The sequence below is a fragment of the Lichtheimia ornata genome, assembly GCF_029851405.1.
Source record: "Lichtheimia ornata isolate CBS 291.66 chromosome Unknown scaffold00032, whole genome shotgun sequence".
Classification (NCBI taxonomy): domain Eukaryota; kingdom Fungi; phylum Mucoromycota; class Mucoromycetes; order Mucorales; family Lichtheimiaceae; genus Lichtheimia; species Lichtheimia ornata.
The window spans coordinates 351,045-377,366 of NW_026695352.1; the positions used below are offsets into that span (position 1 = coordinate 351,045).

Here is a 26,322-nt window from a genome sequence, read left to right on the forward strand (position 1 = left end):
TTTATTGTTGTTAATGGTGTTTTATATACATTATTTGTACAATCAATGAGTGGAATAGCGTTGTTAGTGTATGATGTGACATGTTTAGGCACGCTTGTTGATGCCGCCTGCAACAGGAAGAAAAGTGCTGCCTTCAAGGAAAAAATCAACTTCACGAGCACATTGGCGACCTTCGTTGATACCCCATACAATAAGCGATTGACCACGTCGGCAATCACCTGCAGCAAATACGCCAGGAGCTGAAGTGTTGTACTTGCCCTTGGGAGTCTCAATATTGGTACGGCCATCTTGCTTGAGAGAAAGTTGCTTGACAAGAGCTTCTTCAGGACCCAAAAAGCCCATGGATAAGAGCACCAAATCAGCAGGGAAGAATTCTTCAGAGCCGGGAACATCCTTCATAGCCCAACGACCATTTTCATCCTTGGACCATTCAACACGAACAGTGTTAATACCCTTGACATTGCCTTCAGCATCCTTGACAAACTCCTTGGACATGACACAGTATTCACGAGGATCCTTGCCAAAGTGAGCTTGGACTTCACTGTGACCATAATCAACCTTGTGGACACGAGCGAATTGAGGCCATGGGTTATCGTTGGCACGAGTTTGAGGGGGTTGAGGAAGCAACTCAAAGTTGACAACCGACTTGCATCCATGACGAATAGAAGTACCAATACAATCGTTACCGGTATCACCACCACCAATAACAACGACATGCTTGTCCTTGGCTGAGAGGTACTTTCCATCTTGAAGCTTGCTATCGAGCAATGACTTGGTGTTGGCTTGAAGGAATTCCATGGCAAAGTGGATACCATTGGCTTCACGACCGGTAATCTTGAGATCACGTGGCCAAGTGGCACCCGTTGCAACAATCACGGCATCATTCTCATCACGAAGCTTGTTGGCATCAATGTCAACACCAACGTTGGCATTGGGAACAAAGGTAATACCCTCAGCAGCAAGCAAATTGAGACGACGATCAACCACCTTCTTGTCGAGCTTCATGTTGGGAATACCATACATCAAAAGACCACCCATACGATCATTGCGATCATAGACAGTAACCAAATGACCAGCCTTGTTGAGTTGATCAGCAGCAGCTAAACCAGCGGGACCAGAACCAATGATAGCAATCTTCTTGCCAGTGCGTTGTGCTGGGGGATTAGGCTTGATCCATCCTTCTTCGAAACCTCGGTCAATAATGGCACATTCAATGCTCTTGATGGCAACTGGTGGTTCACTAATACCAAGAGTACAGCTGGATTCGCATGGAGCAGGGCTGCAAATTATTAAAATGGGTGTGTTAGATAAGATAAACATATACATGGATGAAATAAAAGACTTACCATACACGACCAGTGAATTCAGGGAAGTTGTTGGTCATCATGAGACGATCCAAAGCATCCTGCCAGTTGTCCTTGTACACAAGCTCGTTCCACTTGGGGATGACATTACCAATAGGGCAACCGGTATCGGATTGGCAGAAAGGAATACCACAATCCATACAACGAGCACCTTGTTCATGCAATTGGGATCTTGTGAGGCGGTAGTTGATTTCCTCCCAATCAGATCCACGCTTCTTGGCATTGCGATAACCTTCATTGCGACGCTTGTACTTCATGAAACCTCGCACCTTGTCAAGCTTAGCACGACGTTCTTGAATGGCCTTTTCATCCAAAATGCTATCTTCAACATCTTCAACTTGAGGTTCAACAGGAGCAGCAGGCTTGTGTTCGCATTTGGGCTTCTCCTCAACCTTCTTTTCTTGCTTAGCCTTCTCCTTCTCTTCACGTTCCTTGATGAGCAAGTTGCGGTATTCGAGAGGCATGACCATGACGAACTTTGGCAAGTAGGTGTTGAAATCCTTAAGGACGCGATCAGCAATTTCGGAACCAGTGTAATGGCGATGATCCTCGATCATATCACGCAACTCGGCAATACGTTCAACGTCATTGACAGTTTCAAGAGCCACCATTTCCATGTTGACATTTTTCTTAAAGTCGCCTTGAAGATCCAGGACATAGGCAATACCACCAGACATACCAGCAGCAAAGTTGCGACCCGTGCTGCCAAGAATAACGGCACGACCACCCGTCATGTACTCACAGCCGTGATCACCAACACCTTCAACAACAGCACGAGCACCTGAATTACGGACACAGAAACGCTCAGCGGCATCACCACGGAAGAAGGCTTGACCAAAGGTAGCACCATACAAGCACACATTGCCAATAATGACGTTTTCTTCAGACTTGAAGGTAGCATTCTTGGGTGGATAAATGGCGAGTTTACCACCTGAAAGACCCTTGCCGACATAATCATTGGAATCACCTTCAAGCTCAAAGAAGACACCAGGGGCCAAGAATGCACCAAATGATTGACCAGCTGAACCAGTCATCTTGACATGAATCGTATCCTCAGGCAAGCCTTTTTCACCATGACGTCTTGATACATTGTATGAAAGAGTGGTACCCAATGCACGATCGGTGTTGACAACGTCCGATTCAATAAAGACCTTTTGCTTGTTGGTGAGTGCAGCCTCAGCTTCATCGACGAAAAAGTTGTCAAGGCGAGTATGCAAGTTGTGGCGTTGCTTGGTGACACACACATTGGCCACACCAGGACGAAGAGAAGAAGCAGGCGTGAGAATAGGTGAGAGATCAAGGTTGGCAGTCTTGAAAGTACGCAAGGATTCATTGACACGCAACTTTTCAGCATGGCCCACCATCTCATTGATAGTACGGAAACCAAGTTGAGCCATGATGGATCGCATCTCCTCAGCAAGGTAATAGAAAAAGTTGACCACATGCTCAGGTTCGCCTTGGAACTTTTTGCGCAATTCAGGATCTTGGGTAGCAATACCAACAGGGCAAGTGTTCTATGTGTGCATGTATATGAGTAAATGTGGATATTGTTGTAGAGTGGATATGCATCCACTTACCAAGTGGCACTTGCGCATCATAGTACAACCCAAAGCAATCAAAGGAGTAGTGGCGAAACCCCACTCTTCCGCACCAAGCAAACATGCAACAACAGCATCACGACCCGTCTTGATTTGGCCATCAGTTTGGACAATGACACGACCACGCAAATCGTTGAGCACCAATGTTTGATGTGTCTCGGCAAGACCCAATTCCCATGGCAAACCAGCATACTTGATACCAGTCCAACGAGAAGCACCAGTACCACCATCGTGACCCGAAATGAGGATGTGATCAGCCTTGGCCTTTGCAACACCGGAAGCGACAATGCCAACACCGACTTCAGAGACAAGCTTGACAGAGACACGAGCACGTGGATTGGAGCACTTCAAGTCATAAATGAGTTGACTCAAGTCTTCGATGGAGTAAATGTCGTGGTGAGGAGGAGGAGAGATAAGACCGATGCCCTATTGCATGAATGAATGATTAATATCTCTTATGTCACATTCATTGTTATATACTTACAGGAGTGGTCTTACGAGTGCTTGCGATCTCTTCGGATACCTTGGTACCAGCCAATTCACCACCTTCACCAGGCTTTGCACCTTGAGCCATCTTGATTTGCAATTCATCCGAATCAGACAAGTAGAAGCTGGTGACACCAAAACGACCAGAGGCAACTTGCTTGATGGCAGAGCGCATCGTATCACCATTCTCCAAGGGATTGGATCTCTCAGGCTTCTCACCACCTTCACCAGTGTTGGATTTACCACCAAGGCGGTTCATGGCAATAGCAAGGGATGAATGAGCTTCCATGGAGATCGAACCATACGACATGGCACCCGTGACGAAGCGTTTGACAATGTTGGTCCATGGTTCAACTTCATCAATGGCAACAGGCTTGGCGCTATCAAAGTCGAATTCGAGCATACCACGAAGGGTACATTTCTTGATGGCTTCATATGCATTACGAGTGTAAGCATCCCAAGCATTCTGGTTCTTTTGACGCACAGCATCTTGTAACTGAGCAACGCCCGTAGGATCAGTCACGTGAGCTTCACCACCATCACGCCAATGATATTCACCAGACTCAGGCAACGACAAGGGCTGAACAATGTTGCGAGTGGGGAACCCATTCTCATGCATCGTCAAAGCATCCAATGCAAAGATGTCAAAAGTGGCGCCCTTGATACGAGAAGCAGTACCAACAAAGCAACGAGAAATGACAGTATCATCAACGCCCAATGCTTCAAAGATTTGAGCACCCTTGTACGAGGCAAGTGTAGAGATACCCATCTTGGACATGACCTTACGAATACCATCATCGACAGCCTTCTTGTAATTGTACACCAACTTTTCAGGCGTGAGACCTTCATGAACAGCGCCTTCACGATGCAACTTGAGCATGGCTTCCATGGCAAGATAAGGGCAAATGGCATCCACACCGTAACCAAGCAACACACAGAAATGATGCACCTCACGAGCTTCAGCCGTCTCAACCATCAATGCAATACGGCTACGTTGCTTGTTACGCACCAAGTGATGATGGACACCACCAGCGGCAATCAAGGATGAGATAGCAACACGATCTTTGGAAACAGCACGATCAGACAATACAACGACCTTGTATCCTTGCTCAATCACAGAGGACACTTCATTGCACACACGCTCCAAGGCACCCAAGTATCCTTGTACACCATCACCCTTAGCAAAAGTGATATCAATGGTGGCCACCTTCCATTCGGGATAAAATTGCGACATGTTCTTGACAGCGGCCAATTCCTCCATGGAAAGAATAGGCGACTTGAGTTGCAAACGATGGCATTGGGACTCGTCAATATCCAAAATGTTGCCTTCAGGACCAACAACGCACTCGAGCGACATGACAACTTGTTCACGGATGGGATCAATAGGTGGGTTGGTGACTTGAGCAAACAATTCACGGAAGTACTCATAAATCAAACGAGGTTGTTCAGATAAGCAAGCGAGAGCGGCATCGTTACCCATGGAACCAAGAGCCTCCTTGCCAGTAGAAGACATGGGCACCATGATCAAGTTGAGCTGTTCGAGGGTGTAGCCAAATGCCTTGAGACGAGGATCGGTGTGAACAGTGGTTTCATCCAATTGGGCTTCGAATGGTTGGGCTGATGCGCTCTTGGCGACGATATCTTGCAATCCGATACGTTGATTCTTGATCCACTCAGTAAAATTGCGTTTGGCGGCGGTTTGGAGCTTGAGTTGCTTATCATCGACAATCACACCTTCAACAGTGTCAACCAACAACATGCGACCAGGCTTCAAGCGTCCTTTGGATACCACCGTTTCTTGATCAATATGCACAGTGCCCACTTCAGAAGCACAAATCATGATATCATCGGATGTGACATAGTATCGACAAGGACGTAGACCGTTACGATCGAGATTAGCACCACAATAGCGACCATCCGAAAAGGTGAAGAGAGCGGGACCATCCCATGGCTCCATCAATGAACCAGCCCATTGGTAGAATGCCTTGAGTTCGGGTGCCATGTTGTCATTGTTTTGCCATGCCTCGGGAATCATCAACATGATAGCTTCAGGCAAAGTCAGTACGCCATTAATCACCAGCAATTCAAGTACATTGTCAAATGCAGCTGAATCGGAGCCACCCTCTTCAATGATTGGATACAACAATTCAAGCTCGTCTCCAAATGTATCAGATTCCATGAGACCCTCACGAGAACGCATCCAATTCTTGTTACCACGGAGTGTATTGATTTCACCTGCGAGTACATGTGAGTATGTGTTTGTGGGTGGATTTACATGTGAAAAATGGGTATCACTTACCATTGTGAGCACACCAACGCATAGGTTGGGCTCTATCCCATGATGGGAACGTGTTGGTGGAGAAACGAGAATGGACCAAGGCAAAATGAGTGGTATACTGGACATTGTTGAGATCATGGAAATATTCATACACCTGACGTGGCGTAAGTTGGCCCTTGTAGACAATGTTTTTGTTGGAGAGTGAGCACACGTAAAACCATTTGGCCATGGTAAGCTTATGGGTGGCATGTTTACGCAACACATATAATTGACGTTCAAAGTAGCGTTCATCAAACTCGTGGTGTGCTTCAGCAAGGACGATGAAGGGTTGTTCAATGGCAGGCTCCTTGGATTTAGCAGCAGGACCCAAAATGGATGAATCTCGTGGCACCGAACGCCATCCCAGCACCTTCAAATGCAATGCTGTAGCCATCTCTTCAAAGATACGCTTGCTTTCGGCAACGACATCGGATTCGCCTTTCATGAACAAGTTACCAACAGCGTACTTGCCCTCTTCAGGCAAATCAATGCCCAATTCTCGCTTGGCTTCATTGACAAAGAATTGATGTGGAATACCAGTCATCACACCAGCACCATCGCCATCACGAATATCAGCACCACTGGCACCACGATGCGTCATGTTGCAAAGGATATGGCTGGCGTCGGTAAGGATCTTGTGGGATCTTTCACCCTTGACATGCACCATGAAACCAACACCACAGGCGTCTTTTTCAAATTCGGGATTGTACAAGGCTTGTTTAGAGGGGATGGCTTGTGCCCAAGACTTGTTAACAGTAGACATGATGTAATATGTAGACGACAACGATTATGTACAAAAGAGAAAAATGTATATATAGGAAAAGAGAGAGGGGGGTAAATAAACAGTGATCTAGTAGACGACAAAGAGCAAAACGAAAAACATGTCATGACAAGCAAGCAACTTCCCTTTTTATACCTGATGATAGCGTGGCTGCTCCTGCTGCTGCAACAACGACGATGGTAGAAAGGATCAAGCTAGCTTATCTCGAGCGCTGAGAGCCAATGGTTGCATAGATAACGTCTTGCATTCATCGCTGAGATCACACGCCCCCACCTTTTTCCGAAAACAGAACATCCTTTTGATTTCTCCCGGTGCCGCTCTATGTATCAAAACTATGGATAAGATTCTATTCAATGGCCCATATAGTCCTATTCCATCAATAAAAACGTCATTGTAGTAAAAATGGGTTTGAGGATGACTTCTATAACGTCTTGGAAGAAGGATAAATGATTCGGAACTTGTTATCTACCATCTTATCATCCACCAACCATTGTTTCCGTTTACGGATTTTCCTTTTATCGTAGGCACTCGTCGCATTTATCTCCGCTTGTTTCCGGCATCATTGAACCTATCATGCTACGCTACAAGCAATAAACCCCTTCCCATCGTTGTTTGCCGCCGTAGGATCTGTCACGCTTCTTTTCCTATATCCTTGTGGGAATCGAGTGGATGTCTCAAATTGTCTAGTAGTGGCACCACCACCCGTCACAAAACGAAAACAACAACATGCATGTGAGTGATCTGCCAATTGGCATTTCTGCTGAGATGATTTCTTCCCCATAAAATTATAGGACCCTCTTGTCTCAGTGGATGGTATATTGCATGTTACTCAAATCGTTGTGTAACAATTTCCCAAATCTTCTACTCATGTGAATGAAGCCATTGGTCTCTTAATCCCTTGTAGGAGTGATAGCAGTAGAATATGGTGTCGATCCGACTTTTGCACCCACGACTCGAGAAATGTTTCTCACGGGCATGCTCCACACGCCATGCGATGAGGCCTTCTTTATTCCATCTTTAACTTTCAAATCCACGCACATGTGCGAATGGTACAAATAAACATTACGTTATCATATCCAGCTGAAAGACCCACTTGTGCAACATGGTTGTCGGTGGTTGTTCAAGCAAGAGATAAAGTTACTTTGTTTACCGTTTACATCAGATCCGCTTGTAAAATAACGATGCCCCTATTGTGTACTAGCCGTACTTTGGTATAATGTATAATCGAGGTGGCAAAGTGTATATGTATAGGCGGTTTATAGGTAACAGCAGCAACAATTTGACACATACGTCAGCGGCACTTTCAAAAATACCCATAGGCTAACTTAATGCTACTGTCACCTCGGTGGGCCAAAGTTGATTATCACATGCAATCACCACGTGGATGAATGGTGGTGGTGGTGGTATATTGCTCACGAGACTGGATGTTGCCCCGGACATGTAGAATAGAAAATATACGCTCTTTACTTGTTCCGGAGGGTGCTCATGGTGGTGATTGAGGTACGATGTTGAGTGTTTCAGCTTTTGCTCATCACCATCATCACCAGGCTATAACATCAACAAAAGAATGGTACAACGTATTGATCAAAAAGAGGAAAAGGAAGAGCAATGGCGTGCCGTCATTATTCTCATTTTCCTCTTGGCATCCAAAATCATCCCAGTATGCTGGCAAACAATGAAAGGTCGATAATACTATGATGATGTTCATTGTATTATCATTGCTGGGTACTATAGGTGTATGGGTCTATTATACGAGAATTGGCACGCATATGTATAACAAAGTAGTACTAGTGCTTCATTGTATTGAAGAGGTGGTGTATGCATGATGGTATACTATGGGCCAAAGGTTCAAAAATTAAATGGACTAAGCAACGAAAATGGCTCCAGCGGAAACCACATCAGCTTTACTGGCGACGCTGTCTAGGACCTGGTCGTCTATTACCACGTCCTCTACGGAAGTTCCTAGCGCACTGGATAATTTGTTGGCGTGTACGTCGACCTCTTACACAACGAGGAGGAACCCAAATCAATCTTCCTTTGCCCTTTCTTCTAGGAGGATTACCCTTGTTGGGGTTGGGTTTTGGTGCTGGTGTTGTAGGAGGTGGATTGCCTTTATCGGATGGTGCTGATTCGTTGTTGCAACAGCAATCATTCTTCTCTTTATTAAGAAGTTAGTGTCAGCGCATTTGACGAATAGACCATTGTTGTCATTTTCTTATAGCATACCAAGGACTGTATAGTCACCGCCCTTAGAGCATGGGATTTGTAGTTCGTTGAACGGAGACTTTACGCAGTTACTTTTGATCGCAGTGCAGGGATCTTCATCTGCTGCATAGGCTACTTGGGATACAGATGCAACAAAGCAAGCAGCTACACTCAAGGTGAGAAGCGAAAGACGCATTTTTGGTGTAGGAGAAGAGAAAAAAAGGCGATAGTTTTATCACATCGGCAGCAGTAGAGGGACCATTTTATATATGGCGCCATGCGTGTCCTCGCTCACTTGCTCCATTACTCCTTTCACCATGCATAATAGAGTTCCGGCTACCAGGAGGAACCTTTACTGCATCATCATCAGGAGATCCTTATCAAGATTCCACTTGAAGGTTTCAACCCCCTCCTGTTTAAAGGCGTTTCCCCTTAGTAACGCCACTTGGATTTTTAAAACATGTGTATTGATATGAAGGTATAATGGCGATATTGAATCATAGACATTCACCTGGTTATCAAATGTTGAAACCAAGAGATTTGGATATCACGAAGAAGGATGCAGGAACGCCTATGATGCACCCTCCTAACTCAGATTCATGCAAGGGGTATACGAAGGCTGCAAATACATACTCCTATTTGATGGCTTCATCGCCACACAGACTTGCAAGTTTTGAGAACACATTAATAACAATGTCTTCAATGCTATACCAATGACGCATACAGTGAAGGAATGACATGTCCTACCAAGGTATATGATAGAAGTAATTTAGGTGTCGCGAGGGACGATATCAACCATGCACACTCATCCACCATGCATAGCTATGCTTAAATCTAGGACCTGTGGCCCCGAATTGCGCATCTGAAAACGTTAACTCTACTATACTAATGCCTTGTGCAGCTCTCTCCTACATTTGCGCCCTCCCACTCAAAATCTCTATAATGAAGCATGTTGGGTTTTCATTAAGCTAAACTTGATCATCGTGCCCGGCAGCATCTTCCGGTCAAGTCTTGGATTCGTGAGTAATTTATGGGTGTCTGACAGCTCAACCTACTTAATTTCCACTCCTTCCACTCCCACAACTTCTTGTCTCTTCCTCCCATTCTCAACTGTTGCCCCATTCAAGTATACAACTACCACCTACGAACGATCGTCCTGCTTCAACCCATCATATCAATCCTACGAATGTCTTGATCCGATTGTCTTTGACTGAATGGGCAAATCCATGGCGTGTACACAGCCTTCTTGTCACTCTTCTACAACACACACGAGTATCTTGATACAACACAATTCTCTGCTACAATCAATCATGACAGCGCTCATTGCAAGAGCTGCTGCTAGCGATGTCTTCATTACAATGTCTCAAACAGCATTCACAACGTTGTCACCCTATTACAACACACGTTCTTGCACTCTGCTCTACGACTAAACGTACCAGCAGTTGCTATTAGCAACGTCTTTACTCCATTGTTTCAAGTTACGTGTAGCAACCTTCCTTACAACCTTTTTGCATGGACCAGCAGATAGCCGTTGTATAGCAGCGGCTGTATTTACGTGTGGCACCTTGCTTTGATACATACGACTTCCAATGGATGATCCCCATATCAGCTATCAAGTACCCTGCAATACAAGCAATCTTCGCCTGGTTGAGCTACAATTAAATTGGCCAAGAAAGAGGTAGAGCAACATCCGGATGGAAAAGGAAGCATACCAACAGCGACCACATGGCTCTTTTCAACCCACATATTGGATTTGCAATGGTTAGGATGGGTGGATGCAATCAAGCATAGTGTCAGGTGATCTTGAAATGTCGTTTTGGTTGCTTGGCACGTCGTCCGCAGGGAAGATGGATTATGTCACATGGATACGGTTGAGGATGATGGTGGACTGGATGGTATGGATACGAGGGCTTCTACCTTTGGCGAAGGACGGTTTACCGCCTTGGATGATTCGGAAGGTTGGAGTCAAGGCACGCACAACAACTAGTTTGCAACCATGGATGAGGATGCTTATGATGGCAGCAACCAAGAATACAATGACACAACAATACCCGCTGATTCTATGTGATCCACTGGCTGGCTTCTGGAATGAAAGGGAGGATAGAAATTAGAAAGTTGGAAAGCGAGATTGGATCACCTACATCATTGTAGTGAGAGGCTTTTGTTCCTTTTGTCATGTTACATTCATTAAAGCTTCCTTGTTCATATGTGGATATATGATAGGCAGTGGCAATAACGGATTGTATACATGTTTAGATAGACGCTTGTACTTTCAAAGATAATAAACCCATAGTTATGGTACCCAAACAATAGTGCTTGTTATAGACGCTGGTCATTGTAGCTTCAATCATTACGTCTAGGAGTGAGCTCTGATACCATGTGGCATGAGTACATGCACATGCTTAACTATGACAATTATCAGCATGGACAACCTTGTATGTATAATCTTACACAAGAACGAACCTTGGAGACAAACAATACCATCACCGCTCATAGTCTTGGATGCACTAATCACTTTGGCTTGTTATCCATACCATGGTTCATCCGAAATTTCCCATGCGGATCTCTCATAGGCGGACCTTACTATAGGGGAAGTGTCAATCATGCATTCTCCACCAATAAGAACCCTTCAAGCCCTGCCCCTCTCAGTTTTATTACACAAACGAAGACCCATCTTTGGCTCTACTCGGGTCATGCTACTTGACAATGAGCAAAGACCACTTCTCATATAGCATCACGCTTACATCATATGTAAAACATAAAGGTACTCATATCTCTAAACTTTACAATCAAACGCGGGGTCTTTAAGAGGACAAAGTTGCTCGTTGGGGCCGAAAGCATCATGTGTGGGAGTTTCACGATCAAGGTTGCCAATCCCAGATTTCGCAATGTCGCCACCAGCCAAACTGGATCTGGGGGTCGACCTCTTCGACGACGACGACCAAAAAAATATTTTTTGGGCTGTTTGCGACATTGAACGCGAAACTTTCGCACAAGGTGCTGTTGGCCAAGCCGAGCACATTGCTCTAATAAAAACCCCACGTTTCATTGTAAAGTTTGGAGATACAGGCACCTTTATGTTTGTAAGCTTGATGCTATATGAGAAGTGGTCTTTGTTTAATGTAAAGTAGGTGGACCCTGACAGAGCAAAAGATGCAGAGGGTCATCTTGTGTAACACAGCTACGTTTGCATGAATGAAAGGGTCAATGTATAATTACTTTATGGATCATCTAGGAACAGGCATGTATTGCTAGCTAACGGCCACTTTTATCCATTCATCATTGTTGCGAGATCCACTGTATGGGAACGATGCCCCTGCTCCAGACATTCATTTCCATGATTAAAATAGGTTGATCGGAGCCGATTTGACTGAGCTGCGGTCAAAGAGAGATTACATCACTCTGGACATAAAGCACGCTCGATGTAGCTCAACCGATGTAATCTTGTGTGAGCGTAACTCAACCAAATCAGCTCGGATCAACCTACTTTAATCATGGAAATGAATGTCTAGAGCAGGAGCATTGTCCACCTACAATAGAATGCACAAAAGTTCGGAATGCACAAAGTGGCTATTAGCTGGCAATGTATGACATAAAAGTGAGGGTAGCGTACCGTTCATGCATTGTCCCTGAAGTCCTGACTTTTTAGCTGAGTTACCCAAAGAGGTCCTTCTGCATCTTTTGCTCTGTCAGGGTCCACCTACTTTACATTAAACAAAGACCACTTCTCATATAGCATCAAGCTTACAAACATAAAGGTGCCTGTATCTCCAAACTTTACAATGAAACGTGGGGTTTTTATTAGAGCAATGTGCTCGGCTTGGCCAACAGCACCTTGTGCGAAAGTTTCGCGTTCAATGTCGCAAACAGCCCAAAAATATTTTTTGGTCCTCGTCATCGAAGAGGTCAGGTCGACCCCCAGATCCTGTTTGGCTGGTAGCGACATTGCGAAATCTGGGATTGGCCACGATGGACTTCATAGTTTGACACAAGATCGCTTTCGCCCCGCCGAGTAACATGGTTCTATTAAAGACCCCACGTTTCATTGTGAAGTTTAGAGATACAGGCACCTTTATGTTTTACATATGCTGTAAGCGTGATGCTATATGAAAAGAGTTCTTTGTTCATTGTAAAGTAGTATGACTACAATAGAGCCAAAGATGCAGAGGGACGTGTTGTGTAACTTGAGTCAGTCAGCACAGGCGATGCATGATACTTGTACACTATTTAGGACTAGTTCCTAAACTGCCAGCTAATAACCCATTCCACCCCTTCACCTTTGTTGCCCAATCCAATGCATGTGAACGATTGTCCTGCTCCATCCCATCATCTCCATCATTCAACTTTCTTGATTCGAGAGGATTTGACTGAACAACGCTCAAACAAAGGAGTATCGATCACCCAAGCACAATCAATTTCCACTTCTTCCGCTCCCAGCTTCTTTCCTTCCTCCCATTCTCAACTGTTGCCCCCATTCAAGCACGACTACCACCTACCAGCGATTGTCCTGCTTCAACTCATCACGTCAATGCTGCAGCTCTCTTGATCCGATTGTCTTTGGCTGAATGGGAAGCCCATGGCGTGTGCACCCCACTACAACACCAACGGTCCTTGACACTGCACGTTCTCTTGTACACTCTTCTGCCACAACCAATCGTAAAAGCATTCCGGCAGCTGTCATTAGCAAGGCCTTCGCTTCAATGTCTCAAACAGTGTTCTCTACTTGCAGCAACTTGTCCTTACAGCCTTGTTCACGTGAACAACAGATAGCCATCATATAGAAGCAGCTTTATTTACATGTAGCAACTTGCTTCAATACATGCGACTTGTTATGGATATGGATTATGGTTTAGTACATGGGATGGAAGGAATTGGGTACATACAACGCGTGGAAAAAAAGAGTGAATCTATTGTCAACTTGACCTTGATGCTTGATGCTACATCGTAAAATGATTGGCGTATCTGATTATTGGTATCTTTACACACCTACAATCATCATCCTTTGTATGACCTGGAACCATGCACAAACATCACCATCCAGCTCCACGTTTGGACCCGCCATGCGTATAATTCGCCACCACACGCACGTCCCATCTATTCACCTTTGCAAAACGCATGCTCAAAGGATAGAGACTTTCCAAATCGATGTATTCCCATTAAAACAACACGCTGTATCTCTTAATCTATCTCTTGTGAATGATGTTGGAATAAAGGGTTACGTTAGCGAATACGAGATTGCAGTAGTCAAACCTTTCTAAGTTTGTATGGTGTAAGAGATCTTTCTCCTTCCTAGGCTAGTCTTCATTGTGTGCGGGTACTTGATACCTTGTATAATAGAAAGATCTATTAGGGATGCAAGTTATATCTACTTGTGAATTGGATCTAGGGCGAAAGCATGAATATTCAAGGAATCAAACAAACTTTCAAAGATCACGTCACGTGACCAAAAACAAAAATTTAAGACCCGAGTCGCAAAAGTCAACGACAAGTCATTGATACTTAGCCCCTACTGGGACTCGAACCCAGAATCGCCGGTTTAGAAGACCGGCGCCTTAGTCCAATTGGGCCATAAGGGCTCATGCAATTGTTGAAAATGCAATGTCCATGATAGCAGACAAAATTTCCTTTTGCAATTTGCAAAAAACTCGTCATTAGCATGGCTTTATTGATATCATTCTACAGCGGAATGTACTCAAAATACGATGGTAAAAACGTTCTACTCATATGGGAAGTATGGCATGGATAATTTTGGTTGAAAGGTTTTCGGTATTTTAAAGAGGATTGACCTTCGACCATTATCCCCGACATGCATAGTTGAGATTGGCTTGTCCACGTTCAATTACGTTCCCTAGTGATTATTCAACATGCTTTAAGCAAATGTAACAAGCATACCAATTCATCTCCATGTATTAATTAAAGCTGTCAACGTATAGGGTTTATATATAAACCTACATGCATTCACTTTATTTCTGAATCATATTACTAACATAATCAGCAATTGCAAGACTCGATGTTAAACCAGGGCTTTCAATGCCTATGAGCGTGAAAAAGTTATGATGGCCATGTTCCTTCTCTTCACGTATTTCAAAGTCTCTAAAAGGTTCACCTGGGCCTGCCAGTTTGGGTCTATACACATACAAATGTCAAAACAACAACCCATCGTATTATACTTTTGTGTCATAATAATGTAGTATACCTGATTCCAGAATAGTCAGGATGGAGCTTGTCGTAAGTAATGGCTGGCATAAAACTTTGTACGGCATCGACAAAGACACGTTTTTGGTTCTCGTCGTCTGGGACATTGTAATCGTAAGGGCTGTCAACATAGGCGACATCAGGACCAAACTTGATTTTCCCGGCCATATCAACTGTCAAGTGGGTTCCAAGGCCGGCAAGGTTCTTGGCAGGGCATGGATAAATGAGATGGTTGACACGAATTGGTCCATTGTATGAATAATAGCATCCACGAGCATAGTACAACTTGTATTGATTGGGAATCAACATGTTGGAAACCTTGTCAGCATGCAAACCAGCTGCATTAAATACACGGCGTGCCAGCACCACAGTGTCCTCATTGGAGGAGGAGGAAGATGTAACGCGTAGTAGGTATCCCTTGTCGTCCGCAGATTCAATGTTGGTTACAGCCATGTCTAAACCCACGTCGCCTCCATTTTCAATGATTTGTTGTTGCAAGTAATCCATGTATGCATGAGAATCGATGATGCCAGTCGATGGTGATAATAACCCTGCATAAGCTTTGACGTGTGGCTCCATTTCCATCACCTGATCCCCTGTCAACATTTGTGTCTCAACACCCAAATTGCTCGCCTTGCGATGGAGATTCTCGAGGTATTCACTTTGTTCAGGCGATTGAGCAACGACCAATTTTCCAATCTTGTTGTGTGGAAGTTGTGCTTGGCCGAGCATTTTGTACAATTCTCGGTTGCCCTGGATACACAATCGTGTCTTGAGACTATCGGGAGGATAATAGATACCAGCGTGGATCACCTCGCTGTTGCGTGCACTATACATAAACAGAGGGCATTAGCTAAATGATCCATTTGGGGCATAGAGATAGCACTGACCTGGTCTCTTCACCATATCGTTTATTCTTGTCAATCACAATAGTCGTCTCACTTGTCCTCTCGCGTGTAAGTCTCTCTCCAAGAGCGAGACCCACTACACCTGCACCAACGATTAGGTTGTCCACCTCGACATCGGGAGCTCGCATTGTGGTAAATGCTCGACATTGTTTCAGTGATTGAGAGCGTAAAAGGGATCGCCAGGACATGTACATGATGGTGGAAAAGAGAAAAACCTAAATTGATTATCTTGGATCGCCGTATCAACTATATCATGCACTCCCACACCCGCCATCCGAACCCACATCTTTGTACCCCATTGCTGTTCATTTTCCCGAAAATGGATCATGTTGCTTTTATACATAAAGATGCTGGTGAAAAAAGTGAACAAACAAACTATGGAGGTTTACGTATGAGACCCGTGGATACTTCTGTGATCATAAAAAGAGGGGAAAAAGGCAATAGATTATTGGGGCTCTCGAAGAACAATGGGTGATAGATTTTCCATGCATGAATCCATCATCAAATAATAACATCCATCTCCTATCACAAATCACTTGATGTCCTCAAATCCCGATACCACATTTCCCAATATGCCTCAATAGATCTCGTATACACAGTTTTGTATTTGATATATTGATTAGAAAAGGTCTATGTGAGTGGATGTCAACAATAAATAATGCTTTTTAAAGTTAATCCTTTTTGAGATTGCTCTTGCTTGGTTTCTTGGGTTCGATAAGCGTGCTATTATCACCATCATCCCAATCTGCGAAATCCTCAAAATCGTCATCGGATTCTCCTTCTTCTGCAATGGCAAATCGAGTGGTTGGTGTATCCTTTTTGCTTGATTTAGCTGCAGCGTTTTCCCCGGATCGGCGTTGATGGTCATCATCGGAATATTCCTCAGCCGCGAATAGCGTGGGTGTCTCAATAACAAGCTCGTCCCTGATTTGGCACACGTAAGAGATGTGATCCTTATCATCCATCTAGCATATATACTTACAGCTCATTCGTATCATCTTGATCATCCAATCGAAGCTTGGGTCGATTGGATCGCTTGCCTTTGGCAAACAAGCCGAGGAATCCACCACCCATTGGCTCACCATCACGTGTTGCCGAAGATGGCCGAGTATATCCTTCGCGAGCTTGTTTTTTGGATTTGTACCAGCAATAGCCTGCAATGGCGGCAAAAAGAATGACCACAATAAGAGCAGAGGTACCCCTGAAACAAAATGGCAAACAATGAGTCCCTTTTCAGATAATGGAGCCTCTTTCTCTCTCACTCACCAGCTATAATATTGCGACCAATCGGTGCTCTCTTCGTCAGTGTCTGATTCGGCTGATCCATCAGGCTTTTGTGGTTCACCACCGGCTTCAACTGATCCATCACCCAAACGGCTGATTTTTCCATTCACCTTGTTGTCACCAACACCCATGAAACGATTGATCATATCCAAAGATTCAAACGGCTTGTCATATGGCAGCATATGGGATCCATTCATTACAACAGCAAACGTCAGGTTTCGGTCTTCGGTGTATGTGCCAACGATCTTGTCATCGATATACCAGTCGACAGTCTCAGCCTGTGATCCAGATAATTAGCACACAATTGCAATACAGCCATCATCATGTCTTCCCTTACCTGAAAACCTTTCTCGCCGTTCCATGTCATGTTGCCAATCAGATACTCCGTGCCGTAAACATTGCAAATCAAATCTTGGTCACCGCTAAAAAGGAGTACGCGAGTTTCCTTAAGGATCTCAGGAAGGAGCTATACACATCACGTATTAGTTTAGCGTAAGAGCAATTCTAATAAAAGCTTACATTGTATGCTGGCTCATCCGAAGAGGTATCCAAATGTGAAGAAACACGCCCTGTGCACTCGTACCAACCTCCGTTCTTTTCTTGTGCATGAACAGCAGCAACCAATTCGTCCGTCTAGGTCCAAGGGTAAGTATCATGCATAAAGGGGCAGTGTTTTTTCCCTCTCTCTCTCTCTCGATACATACACGTAAATAGGTTGTCACTTGATCCAATTCATGAGGCCATGCCATTCCACATCCCTCGCTGTAAAGTTCATCGGTAATCCGGATATCGTATTCGTTGATGCAGTATTTGACATTGTCCTCCCTAAACGTGTTTGCGCGTTAGTTGCCATAGCCATAAACCCCACGCATCCTACTCACTCATAAACGGTCCCCTGCATGATGACATCGAGCACTTCTTCGCACTGGCCAATACTGATAGCTTCTTTCTTTGCCAAGTTTTCACGGCACTTTGCAATCGCCGACTCGGCCAATTTCTAAAAAAAAACCACCTTGTTCAGTGACTTGAGGGATGACAACACCTTGCACCAATATATACCTTTCGGCGTTCAGGGATCAAATTCTTTGCAACAGCAAAATCATAATACGCTTCATACTATAGTATCCATTGTTTAGCTACACAACCCATCCATCACCTTTAGAGCCACTCAAAAAGCAACTTACCTGATGTCTGGGAGCAATCCAACCATTACCAATGGCAATGCCTTGAAGATTAAACTATGAACATGCTTAGGTGTTACTCTTCGTCATCTCCATGGATATACATGCTTTGCTTACATTCCGATCGCCTTTGTTGTTAAGCTCCAGCATACGCTTGGCAAAGTATGGGATATAGGTACCAGCAAAGCTTTCACCTGCAAGGTACAGCTGCATTCCATATAAGTAAATTGATGCTATGCGCATGAATGACAACTTACATCACGCTGCTGAAGATTAGGGAACAACTCAAAGAACTTGTCAAGGAATAAGGCAAAGTCATCGGTGACCTTGGATGTAAAACATTTGTGCGTGAGCGAGAGTTACATAGTTTTCCCGAAACCGGATGCCGTTGTCGTATACCTACCTCTTTCATATTCTTCATGTAACCATCTGAATCTACAAAGCTGAGACCGGTCCCCACAGGTTGATCCACTGGTAATAGCCTTGATGTAAGTCATTCCATCCTCTTCCTTCCCCACCCTATTGAATACTTACAGAATACAATGGTAGCATGATCTTGCCATCCACCGGCAGTAATATTGAGTGACAGGTCGGGGTTGACTCGATAGGGGCCATTTTCCAAAAAGAGACCATCCATGCTAGAGCAACCAGGTCCTCCATTAAGCCAAATAATCTATCCATATACACATTAAATGACTTTGCTGATCATCCAAGCACCACTCATGCATACCAATTTCTCTGGGTTCGTCTCATGCGTTTGTTCAATCATCCAAAAGAACATGTTGCCGTGTGTTCTTGGGTCCAGTTCAATGTGTCTATTGTATTCGTTTGTCAATATACATCAATGTCAGATGCAGATAACGATAACCTTACCCTGCATATTGTGATAATGTCAAGTCGGCTGAATCGATACCTGGGAGGTGGGTAACCTTGTAGTCTTCCGCTGTGGATGTATGTATATGCGTTAATGACCTATACACGACACGTTCGTATACGCTTGCACCTCGTACCTTTTTGTGCTGATACAAGAGTAACGGCACTAGCCAAAGCGAAAAGTGCACGTTTCCACATGATGCTGGTGAGTTGATTCCTTTTCCTCTTTGTAAAAGCTGCTTCGGATCGGCCCAAACTAACGTCGATTAACAGTCTGGCCCATGTGCTTCTGTCATCCTTCCATGCCAACGGTCGTCACCTTTTATCTTTGCTGACCAATGTACTGGAAATGCTGTGGTGGCGCAAAAAGGAGGAAAACGTAGGGGAAAAAGAACGAAAGTAAAAGTGAAAAAGAGACAAGGTCGGATATGGAGGTGAATGCCAAAAATGTCAAGTGAGACGCAGCTAAGGCACACAAACACCGTACCTGGGAATACTCATCCGAAGCCTGCTATCCTTGGCTTGTCAATAGCCCATCACACAAGCATTGATGTCCTTAGCTATATAATGATCTTTTTTATATGTTATTATTAAATGATGGCATCTTCTACTTTAATTTGCTAAAGGTATCCTGCAATTGGAATTTGATAAGAGAAAGCGATTGCTTGTAGCTTGGAACCTCTGGCAGGGAAGTGATGTATCCGTGAACTAGATCAAGGTTAGCAAAGAATCCTCATTCCTTATCCTTTTGACAATTCCTTACCGGCACCAAGGACTCTGAAACATGATGTTGGAACACCTGCAGCAATCAACTTGCGAGCATGTTCTTCAGCTTCATCACGCAAAAAGTCTGCTTCGGCACTAAGTACCAAAGCGGGTGGAAGACCCTTCATGTCTTCAACAGTCTGCAAAAACGGATAGCCAAGCTTGGGCTGTTCTTGTCCAAAGTAGGAAGTGCGATAAAACAAAAAGTCTGCACGAGCATTGGGATAATCACCGTCGCCAAATTCGTCTCTTGAAGGGAATTCGAATGGGATGGGTGCAAGGGAGGGATAAATAAGCACTTGTGTCTTGATGGCATCAGCTGGTAATCCACGTTCCTTGGCCCAGTAGCACATGGATGCCGACAAATTGCCACCAGCACTGTCACCAGCAACAGCAAGCTTGTTGGTATCCAAGCAATGCTCCTTACTACCTTGCTCCAACACATACAACAACGTTGCAAAACAATCCTCGTGTGCATTAGGGAACTTGTATTCGGGTGCAAGCTTGTATTCGGGAAAGACGACTGCTACATTGCATTGTAAGGCAAGCTATTATAGATATCAACATCAGCATCGCATCGTCTCTTCCACTTGCACTCATGCATTACTTACGTGATTGATGATTTGAAGATGCGAGTGTCGAGAGCCAAATGTGTGTCCTCCACCATGACTTTGAAGAGGCTATTGTTAGCTATCCATATCATCCAATGCGTACCACCACATTTAAATACCACATACTAGTAAACGACAACAGGGATTGATTCTTTCTCGGTTCCAGGTGGTCGGTAGAAATACGTAGGCACTGAGCGACCATTGTATTCAATCACCTTGAACTCTTCGACAATGGGTGGTAATCCTGTAGCTCCCTTTCTTCCTTCTTCATCATACTTTTCTCGCACTTGCTTGATATCCATGTGCTTTTGAAGCATTTTTTGAGCGACGCTGGCCTCATAGGCGGCAGCATAAGCAGGTTGCATAGGGACCTTTTGTGGAGCCATGATAGTGTTGTATTCGTAAGTGAAGGAGGAAAATCAGCAAACAATGCAAGATACGTAGTTTGCTCGGTATTTAAACCTTTCAGCTAGATTAAACCTTGCACAGACTTATGCATTTGCTCTCCGATGACTGGTTTGTGTCCTTTAACACCTTGCTTCTTAAGTGTATGACCCTTTCGACAAAGAATGGCTATAGCATAGAAGTCATCTACCTATACCATTATCCCTTGACATTACCAAATTTCATAGCATGGAGAGTGGCGTCGTGTACTTTGATCCGCATTTGAGGAGTTAAATCATTACAGATCTTGTTCACACGCTACCTCAGATTATTCCGCATCCATGCTTAATGCAAGATCCTACCAGACGGATACACATTGTAAGTGTCCGCTTCTCCCTTTTGAAGATGATCACATTTTACCACACAACAAGCATTTAAAGAAGATCAATAACCCACGTAACATCTTTACTAATGCACTATCATTACAACAAGACGCTTTTCACTGTCCACAATAGCAGGCTGATAATAATGCTGATATCGGACCAAGTCCTTCATCCGTCGCTTTCTCACAGGTTATCTTGAGAAAATATCTCTTTATCTCATTGTATTACCCATTCGTTGATCCAATCAATGCCGTAGACGGGGCCGTTTTCCGAAAGCGTACACACGCACCCAAATACTCAGATATACAACCAGAGAGGTCTCATTGTATATCATCTGTCAACCGACGACTCGGCTTTCCATCGTTACTGACATTGGCTGTTCCTGGGAAATGTATTACAAAGCATGGCCTTGGATCACATAATCGGGGTACTGTAGTAGTATAGTCGCACATGGCATACAAAATGACCTCGATGATATTATCCATGTATTCGGAATTTGCAAAATGATGACAAGTCTATTACTGCTACTACTACATGTTGGTATGATTTCTATTCTAATTTCCAGACCTCGCTTGACTTGAATCCCATACGACCTAGTATGCCAGTGACAGGGCCTTGAGAAAAGTCGCGTGCACGTTGACCCGAAACATGAGCAAGCATTCCATCCGGGCCACATACAAAGATGAAGCGGTTGTCAAATTTGAGCATGCGTTGGACCCTATCTTGAGTGACATATCCCTTCTCCCATTGATCATTGGGTGGTTGTTCCAATACGTAAAGAACCTCGAGTCGATCACGATGTTGTGCTTGTAGAGCATCCAATTCCTTCTTTAAGAGAATGTCCTCTTGTGTCTTGTTGCAATAGATGAGCCACAATCGCTTTGTCTTATCCTCAGGATCCTCAAGCACACGTCGAATAAGTTGATACATAGGTGTAATGCCGGTACCGCCTGCAATCTATACAACGTGCGTGTGTATGAGTGATCCACCACCACCTCCTCCCTTCATGGATAGTGTGTCGTCTTACCATGCCAATCTCATCCTTGCTATTCGGCTGATAATCATATTCAAGCATGGGTCCTCGTACATACACCTTGTCACCCACAGGCGTCCTTGACAACATACGTGAGATAGAACCTTGTTCATATCGCTTGACAAGCAAGTCCACATGGCCATCCTTGAAAGGGTCATTGATGGGTGTATAAGCACGCATGACCTGAACGCTGTCGTCCTTGACATACAAACATGATAATACTGGGAATGTCTCGTGCTGTTGACGATCGGTGGCGAGTCGTAGACGGAAAGCATTGTGGTTCAACTGTTGACGATCAACCAGATCAAGGCCCACGTATCGCTCGGGAGCCAATCGCTTGTCGTTTTCAACATGCCACTGCCATGCACGGCAACCAAGATACACTGTTGCAGCACCACCACCAAGAACCAGATACCATGGAGGTCGTCGTTGTCGAGTTTGTTTTGGACACGATGCTGTGGAGGAGAAGGTACGTCGAATAGGCCGGGACCACCACATGTTTTAAAGGTCAAGGTTTGACAACTGGTAGTAGGAGGTGCCCACCTTGATTTCATTTTCTGACACCCTATTTTTGCATTGCAGCCCCCAGGTTAATAGTTATTCCTTCAAAGGTACCATTTTCGCTCCTTCTATAAAAACTGATTTCTGGGTATGCGTAGTCAGCCATACAAATCGTTTTTATTTACAACATGATTGAGACAGCATAAAGGGAACAAGGAGAGGATGTAAAAGAGAGACAATGACGTATGTACATGATATGAGAAAGGGGGTGTTCATAGTTGCGAAGGTTGATTGTTAAAAAAATCGTGTGATTGTGTGATGATGAGCGAGATAAAGAAAGGAAAAGGATAATTGTTTAAAAAAGAGTACCACATGAAGGGCACCAACTGAAGGCATAATAACTTTTGTGCTGGAGACAATAATTCTGGGCAACAAGGTGAACAGGGCGTGTCTTTGACGTAGGCATGTATGATGCAAGATGAAATGTGGATGAATCAGGTAGCCAACGTGATACCGGTGCTGATGCCGTTGGATGTTGATTGCTTTTATCGGCATTTGTTTGTTGTTGCTGTTGATGGCATTGTTCAGGTGGTTGTTGTTGATTGTAATGATGATGATGATGACTTTGATGGATATAGGGTGATGAGCGTGTGGTAGTTGTGGTAGTATTGGATGTAAGGACCGTGGTCGTAGCAGCAACAGCAGTAAGGGGTACTGGTTGTGATTGTGGTGTATCGTATACCGCAAAGGACGGTGATTTTATGGACGTCGTTTGCAGCAATGACATGCAACAAGGTGTATAAACGTGATGAATGTAGGAGAGCGTAGGAGGACGAGGAGTTGTCAAAAGAGAGAAAAGATGGGGGGAATTGATGTGATGGTATCGAAGCAATCGTCGTCGTCGTTGTCGGTAGCCGAGCCGAAATGTCAGAAATTTATTTTTGCCATCCCAGACCACGCCCGTGCATCCGAACACATGGGCCATCCACTTTCGCCTCTCGTGCTTTATTGGTATGCATGTGCACCATTTCTATCCAATCTCGTGCTCTATTATTATTATCCAAATGGTGCCATGGCAAAACATGTATGCATGCATCCACTTATCGTATCATCTCACACCATTCAGTATCACCTTCCGCTCTTTCCATTATCCTCGTGCCGGTATTGCCGATGCTTATCATCACGTCTATCTGAGCAATATAGGTGTGTTTGTCTGGATTGGATCGCCGTTTCAAGGTCAGTAGCCGTTCGCTTTCGATCTGCTGCGATAAACCAACTCGCTTTTTGTATTTCTCTCCAATGGCATAAACTCAGTATTGTAAGGTCAATCTATATACGCTACGCAGTTGCCAATTGTCTTGCTTGATGTTCATGCTCATATCCATAATGTCATCTCAGCTCGGTCCTCTGTTGCATCGCCGATCTCATATCTCGCCGTCGGGTCTTTCACATAAAACCCCCCTCTTATCAGGCACACAACATCCTTCTTATCCAAAGCCAAAACTACTACATTTGCCATTCTTGTTTTCTCCATATCAAGATCCATTGTTGTCACCACTTCTATTAACTCACATGTTAATGATGCTTGGATAAAGCAAGTGATATGACACATTTATAAAAAGGAACGGTTATCGGAAGGTCGCCGGATGTAAAAGGATCGGATAATTAACTGGGAGCGAAAAGGTACAAAAAAAATCCATCATCTAAACAGGTTGATCAGCGCACCATTTTTGCCACACGTGGTCATACATTTCGTGCAGGGTCTTTAACCCCAAAAGTAGATGCTTTTGTAATCAGAGCTGTGTTTTCTCTTTCTTCTCCTCTCTTCCCCCAACAACCACCATTCACCCTTTTGGATAAGATGCATGACAGCTACTATTATTGTTATTAATGATCTTGTACAGGAATAAATTGATCTGTCAAACCCATCCCCTATGAGCATGCAATCGATTCAGCATCCCTTTTGTTCCCTAAGAGAGATCAAAGTCACTCTGAGCAATCATTTCTTTACTTGTCGTATCACAAGATCCATGCAAATCCTGCAACCCAAATCTAGACCAATACTTTTGTACGACATCGGTCGGCCCGTGCTATCAATACTTGGATTCACATCGTTTAAAAAAGGCGTACTTTGAGATTGGCTCATCAGTGTGTGCAAAAGAACGTATACATTTATTGAGATCGTGGATGTAGACGCATGTGAAAGGTGTGGTGGTGTTGGCTTTGTGGACTACTAATGTAGTTATCAGGATGATCAACCGCTGCTGATGGTGGTGTTGTAATCAGATAATAGTAGCAATCATCCCGCATCACGAAACAATGAAATCAATCAACTATCACCCTATCGTTATTCGTTGTTGCACCCCATAAATTGTCCCCATCACAATAGACACTCCATTTGATCGCGAAACGTATGTATATTTATGCATTTGGCGGTAATGATCCAATCGCTATACACTGATATCAGCGAGCAAAAAAAATCCGCTAGGTATTGGCAACATGGTGTATCAACTTTGTCATCTTGTGAAACAGCTGCATGGTGGAGTCCTCTTTGTCCTCGTAGAGCTGGCAACAATCCTTTTTTTTTTTGGTTTGGTGAGAAATTAAACAACATGATCCTAAGATAAGCACCAATGTGACATACCTTGGCAAAAGATATCTGTACTGACAGGAAGGATTCCTTCGCCCCATTTCGCACAGTCCTCATTGCTTAGCATCTTGCTCTTTTGTATCGTTGGCGCTTTAAGGTCGACTGGAGTAGTCCCAAAGTGATCGGCTTGTTGCTTATGTAAACCTTGTACGCCGACAGCAGAGTACCTTTCACCAAGATATCAAATCCACTTGCGAGCTGCACTTCCACCAGGGATACGCGATAATGTTTTTGAGCATGCAGTAGCGAAAGGCACCACGTCTGATATTGTACCCTCTATCCAATCAATCGTCGCCTATTCAACAAATGCAATATGAGATCGTGTCAAAACATAGTTGAAAGAAGATATCTACCTGGTCATGATTTCCAATCTTCTAGGACATTCTTGCTTATACGGTCAATGCTGTGTCGATGAAGATAGAGTAGAGTTGGATTGGTTCCCTTCTCTCGATGCGATCGCCATGCTGATTCATAGCATTAAGTTGTTGAGCATTGCAAGTGCTGGTTCCATGTTGTCTCCTTTCATGACTTTTGTATTCATATGAGTGGATAGCGTGTACTTGTGAACATGTCGTTGGGTATCAAATAGCAAGGACGAGTGAGGTTGTATGAGACTTTGTAAGAGGTGTTCATGTATCTTTTATCAGTGACTAGAATAAGGAGCCATCCATGTCGGAGAAGCTGTGCATGATGACCCACAAAACACCTGCACTGACTTTGAACATTGGTGTGATATAGGAAGATAGAAGATGTATGTGTGTGTGTGTGTGTGTGAGCTGTAGAGCGAGAACTGGTAACAGTAA

At 44.1% G+C, this 26,322-nt stretch overlaps 7 protein-coding genes and 1 non-coding gene across 8 annotated transcripts; all 8 read right to left on the reverse strand.

Annotated features, from left to right (window-relative positions):
* Positions 1-84: 84 nt before the first annotated feature.
* O0I10_006983 (uncharacterized protein) lies at positions 85-6,528 on the reverse strand (the record flags this gene model as incomplete). The annotated part of the gene is made up of 5 exons (XM_058487005.1): positions 85-1,279; positions 1,347-2,878; positions 2,942-3,388; positions 3,447-5,683; positions 5,748-6,528. 5 exons carry the CDS (start codon positions 6,526-6,528, stop codon positions 85-87), a joined length of 6,192 nt encoding a protein of 2,063 aa, XP_058342340.1.
* Positions 6,529-8,450: 1,922 nt separating this feature from the next.
* Positions 8,451-8,947, reverse strand: O0I10_006984 (uncharacterized protein; the record flags this gene model as incomplete). Its single annotated transcript, XM_058487006.1, has 2 exons — positions 8,451-8,704; positions 8,773-8,947. 2 exons carry the CDS (start codon positions 8,945-8,947, stop codon positions 8,451-8,453), a joined length of 429 nt encoding a protein of 142 aa, XP_058342341.1.
* A 5,305-nt stretch (positions 8,948-14,252) lies between these two features.
* On the reverse strand, positions 14,253-14,327 carry O0I10_006985. Its single transcript has one exon. It is a non-coding gene; the product is annotated as a tRNA-Arg (tRNA).
* Positions 14,328-14,714: 387 nt separating this feature from the next.
* On the reverse strand, positions 14,715-16,140 carry O0I10_006986 (uncharacterized protein; the record flags this gene model as incomplete). Its single annotated transcript, XM_058487007.1, has 4 exons — positions 14,715-14,877; positions 14,948-15,775; positions 15,837-16,069; positions 16,135-16,140. The coding sequence occupies 4 exons, from the start codon at positions 16,138-16,140 to the stop codon at positions 14,715-14,717; spliced, it is 1,230 nt and encodes a 409-aa protein (XP_058342342.1).
* A 385-nt stretch (positions 16,141-16,525) lies between these two features.
* O0I10_006987 (uncharacterized protein) lies at positions 16,526-19,390 on the reverse strand (the record flags this gene model as incomplete). Its single annotated transcript, XM_058487008.1, has 16 exons — positions 16,526-16,778; positions 16,837-17,055; positions 17,121-17,416; positions 17,476-17,604; positions 17,658-17,771; positions 17,843-17,963; positions 18,020-18,135; positions 18,198-18,254; positions 18,323-18,376; positions 18,437-18,526; positions 18,577-18,645; positions 18,723-18,790; positions 18,854-18,992; positions 19,050-19,134; positions 19,193-19,262; positions 19,330-19,390. The coding sequence occupies 16 exons, from the start codon at positions 19,388-19,390 to the stop codon at positions 16,526-16,528; spliced, it is 1,941 nt and encodes a 646-aa protein (XP_058342343.1).
* A 409-nt stretch (positions 19,391-19,799) lies between these two features.
* O0I10_006988 (uncharacterized protein) lies at positions 19,800-20,954 on the reverse strand (the record flags this gene model as incomplete). The annotated part of the gene is made up of 4 exons (XM_058487009.1): positions 19,800-19,900; positions 19,956-20,505; positions 20,569-20,626; positions 20,695-20,954. The coding sequence occupies 4 exons, from the start codon at positions 20,952-20,954 to the stop codon at positions 19,800-19,802; spliced, it is 969 nt and encodes a 322-aa protein (XP_058342344.1).
* A 930-nt stretch (positions 20,955-21,884) lies between these two features.
* On the reverse strand, positions 21,885-22,866 carry O0I10_006989 (uncharacterized protein; the record flags this gene model as incomplete). The annotated part of the gene is made up of 2 exons (XM_058487010.1): positions 21,885-22,292; positions 22,363-22,866. The coding sequence occupies 2 exons, from the start codon at positions 22,864-22,866 to the stop codon at positions 21,885-21,887; spliced, it is 912 nt and encodes a 303-aa protein (XP_058342345.1).
* A 358-nt stretch (positions 22,867-23,224) lies between these two features.
* Positions 23,225-23,656, reverse strand: O0I10_006990 (uncharacterized protein; the record flags this gene model as incomplete). Its single annotated transcript, XM_058487011.1, has 1 exon — positions 23,225-23,656. One exon carries the CDS (start codon positions 23,654-23,656, stop codon positions 23,225-23,227), a length of 432 nt encoding a protein of 143 aa, XP_058342346.1.
* Positions 23,657-26,322: the final 2,666 nt, after the last annotated feature.